Source organism: Sphaeroforma arctica (genome assembly GCF_001186125.1).
Source record: "Sphaeroforma arctica JP610 unplaced genomic scaffold supercont1.74, whole genome shotgun sequence".
Taxonomy (NCBI): Eukaryota; class Ichthyosporea; order Ichthyophonida; genus Sphaeroforma; species Sphaeroforma arctica.
The window spans coordinates 140,282-144,294 of NW_014040484.1; the positions used below are offsets into that span (position 1 = coordinate 140,282).

The window sequence follows — 4,013 nt, forward strand, 5'->3', positions numbered from 1 at the left end:
TGCGGACTGTACTGAAACTCAGAATTGCGTAGATGGTGTGTGCGTTGAAAAGGAAGAACCAGAAGTTGAAGATCCATGTGTGGACTGTACCGAAACTCAGGATTGCGTAAGTGGTGTGTGCGTTGATCAGGAAGAACCAGAAGTTGAAGATCAGGAACAGCCAGAAGTTGAAGATCCATGTGCGGACTGTACTGAAACTCAGGATTGCGTAGATGGTATGTGCGTAGATCATGAAGAACCTGAAGTTGAAGATCAGGAACAGCCAGAAGTTGAAGATCCCTGTTCAAACTGCACCGATACTCAGGAGTGCGTAGACAATGTATGCGTTGACCAGGAAGAGCCAGAAGTTGAAGACCCCTGTGCAAACTGTACCGAGACTGAGCAGTGCGTAGATGAGGCATGCGTAGATTTGGATCCGTGTGCTAATTGCACTGCACAAGAGATCTGTGTTGAAGGAGTATGTAGCACACCCATTTGTGATGGTGACTCTGACTGTCAAAATGGCGGAACCTGTGATGTCGTTAATGGTACCTGTTCCTGTGCCACCGGTTTTGAGGGCGACAACTGTGAAACCCCGATTGCATCTTCTTGTGCCTGTACTGCAGAGGAGATCTGTGTGCTGGGACAGTGCGTGGCTCGTAACTGTGCTACCGACGCCGATTGTCAAAATAACGGAACATGTGTTGCTGATACTGGAAATTGCACCTGCGTTTCAGGCTTCGAAGGTCCTACGTGCAGTATCGCAATCGACCAATGCCTTGGAATCTGCACTGAAAATCAAGAGTGCATCAACGGTGCCTGTGTAGAAAAAAAACCGGAGAAAATCACCTGCGGTGTTGCTACCGAAGAATTGGTAGTCAAATGTAAAGTCGACCAAACAGTTGAGACAGGTGTTGAATGCTGTCGATCTGATGATAGCAAGTGCGAAGGCCTCCCTATGTGTAAGTCAGAACTATGCTGCAAAGACCCAGCACCACCCAGCGCTGCTCCCACAGTATCCCCAATGCCGTCACCTCAGCCTCAGGATATCACATGCGGAGAGAAGTACAAGGAAGGTGGTCTAAGATGTGATAATCTTAGTGTTGAATCTGTAGAGACAGGTAAAAAGTGTTGCCGAGAGTACGGCAAATGTGGTAGTCTGTCTCACTGTTCAAATGATTTCTGCTGCAAAGTTAAGCCCAGTCCCAAGCCAAGTCCCTCTGCACCACCAAAATGTGAGGGAGCTGATGATCGAGGTAAATGTCCAGAGCCTGTAGATCACCACGTCTCGTGCATAACAGGAGTGTATGAAGGTCACGTGAAATGCAAAACAAGCGAGTCCGTTTTGTATCAAGAATCATGCTGTCGTTTCGCAGGTAAGTGTGGAAGTTTGAAGACTTGCACTTCAGGCAACTGCTGTACAACGGACGCCACGCCCCTACCATCGCCATCGAAGAAGCCACAAGCACCTAGTTACAAGATTAAGTGTGAGAATAAGTATGGCCTCGAGTGTTATGAGGGATACGACAAGAAGGATGACACTCAGTGCTGCAAATACAGGGGTGTATGCGGAAGCACGCCATACTGTAACAAGAAGCAATGTTGTCAACTCAAACCTGACGAGATCGCCAAGCCTGTACTTCCCGTAGATACCGTAGGTGCCTGCTGGTGTGACGGCGTAGTTCTGAACAACAGGTGTTACCCTACTCTCGAGTCTGCGATTGCGCGAGCAGTGAATGATGATGTAATCTACATTGCCAATAATGTCACAGTTGAGAACCCCATTGATTTCGATACGGATTTAGTGTTTGCTGGTGTCACTTGTGAAAAGGACAGAGAGATGCGCGCCCATATCGTTGCTGATTTTGACTCTGACACCGCGGCCATACTGCATGCCAGCAACAAGGAGGAACAGCATGTGAGTATCCAGTACTTGGGTGTCACTGCCAAGGACGGTAAATCTGCCGCCTTTTTCCACGGACTAGGAGAAGAGGAGAACGCAGGAGACCAGAAGTTGAGTCTCGAGTTGACCAACGTGGTCGTTTTCAATATGCACTCAACACGTCCGGGCGTGGGTGTGTGGATGGGTCAATCCGCCGGTCTGATTGTCGATCCCGACTGCGTGTTCATCAACCTCACTATGAGTAGCAATGACGACGATAGATATGCAGGAGGAGCTGCAATCGCGGTCAAATACTTGCCATCAAAGGCTAGTATAGTGATTGGTGGTACATTCGCTAACAACTCGGCGTTTTACCGCGAAGGTTCTAAACACAGTGGTGGCGGTGCCATCTGGATGGATTGGATAGAGGGTAGCACCATCTTCACAGCTCAGTTCCTGAACAACAGCGCCAATCAGGTATGTACTGTACAATAGTTCGTTCTTCGGTGTGGTCACAGTCGTATACATCCAAAGGTTCAAAACTTGTACTTTCAAATCAAAAATTTCATTTTTCTTTCTTCAAAATACTAACATGTTTTACATACGTCTCGTTTATTCAGGGTGGTGCTGTGATGGTCCAGGAAGTGCTCGGTAACATGATTGTTGACGGACTGTTCCAGGACAATCGTGCAATCGATGATGGTTACGGCTCACGAGCCGGAGCATTCCGCTTGTGGAAACTGAGAGAGGGTTCGCAGGTTTTGATCAACGGCACCTTCATTGACAATATCGCTCAAGGTCGTGGTGGTGTTGTTGCCACCAACATACACGAGGAGGATTCTGTTCTCATATTCGACGGTATATTCCAGAGCAACGTCGCCACTGATGTTGGTGGAGTTTGGAGTCGATGGTCCAATGACGCTTTCGAAGGCAGAGTTATTCTTGACGGTGAGTGTACTTTCGAGGGCAACCGCGCGTTTAGTGACTTCGATCAGTCGGATATCTACAGCATCTCTGGCACCAGAAGGGACAAGTATTCCGAGAAAGAATGGGAAACACGTGATAGTCGTACACTATACATAGATTAAGCGCGCCTGTCAAGGTATTTTGAGGGTACAAACTTGTACCAAAGAGTGACCCTAGGTTGTATTAGTAGGGGAAAACCAATTAACATCCGACACAGTATCGGCGAATGCATGCCGAATTGCAACGTCAATAGATAAAAATCATTAAAAAATACAAATTGATAGACATGACAGTCGTTGCTGTGTGCGTATTGATTAAGGTGGGAATACTTGGATCCCTTCGTTCATGTTAATTTGTGTATGCTTTTGCATTGAACAGCCTTGAAACATCATATTCATAAATTAACTATTGCTTACAATGTGTATTTATCAGCAACTCAGCGTGTAGCGCAAACGAGAAATATATTGGCAAATTTTTATAGCTTTTGTTTGGAAAGGTAGTGCATTTGTTCATGAAGTTATACATTCCGCTACTAAATGAGAGTAACAACAACTTCGAACATCGTCAGAGCTCGTAGCCCTATGTCGTCCTTGAGAGTCTGATTAGCATATGATGTTGTTCAAGTGTTCGACTATATGATTGTCACATATATTGCCCTATCCCGTCCTTGGGGAGTCTGATTAGCATATAATTGTTGTTCAAGTGCTCGAGTATATTATTATGACATATATATGCCCTATCCTGTCCTTGGAAGCTTGATTAGCATATGATAGTTTAAGTGATCGTATATATTATAATGACATATCTAAGCCATATCCCGTCCTTGGGAGTTTGATTAGCATATGACTGTTTAAGTGCTCGTCTGTATTATCACGACATATCTAAGCCATACATATATATATGCCCTATCCCGTCATTGGGAGTTTGATTAGCATATGATTGTTTATGTGCCCTTTTATATTATCATGACATATCTAAGCCATATCCCGTCCTTGGGAGTTTGATTAGCATGTGATTGTTTAAGTGCTCGTCTATATTATCCCGACATATCTTCCGTCCTTGGGAGTTTGATTAGCATAGGATTATTTAAGTGCTCGCCTATATTATCATGACATATATATGCCCTATCCCGTCCTTGGGAGTTGGAGTAGCATATGATTGCTTACGTGCTCGTCTATATTATCAC

The 4,013-nt window shown here is 45.3% G+C and overlaps 1 protein-coding gene across 1 annotated transcript in view; it reads left to right on the top strand.

The window, feature by feature from the left end:
- The window catches only part of SARC_01787 (hypothetical protein), a 4,188-nt gene extending 1,088 nt beyond the window's left edge, over positions 1-3,100 (top strand). Inside the window, exons 2-3 of the mRNA XM_014304491.1 lie at positions 23-2,338; positions 2,482-3,100. Of these exons, the coding sequence (XP_014159966.1) occupies positions 23-2,338; positions 2,482-2,949 (2,784 nt within the window). The 3' untranslated portion in view covers positions 2,950-3,100. The remainder of the gene's footprint in view (positions 1-22; positions 2,339-2,481) is intronic.
- Positions 3,101-4,013: the final 913 nt, after the last annotated feature.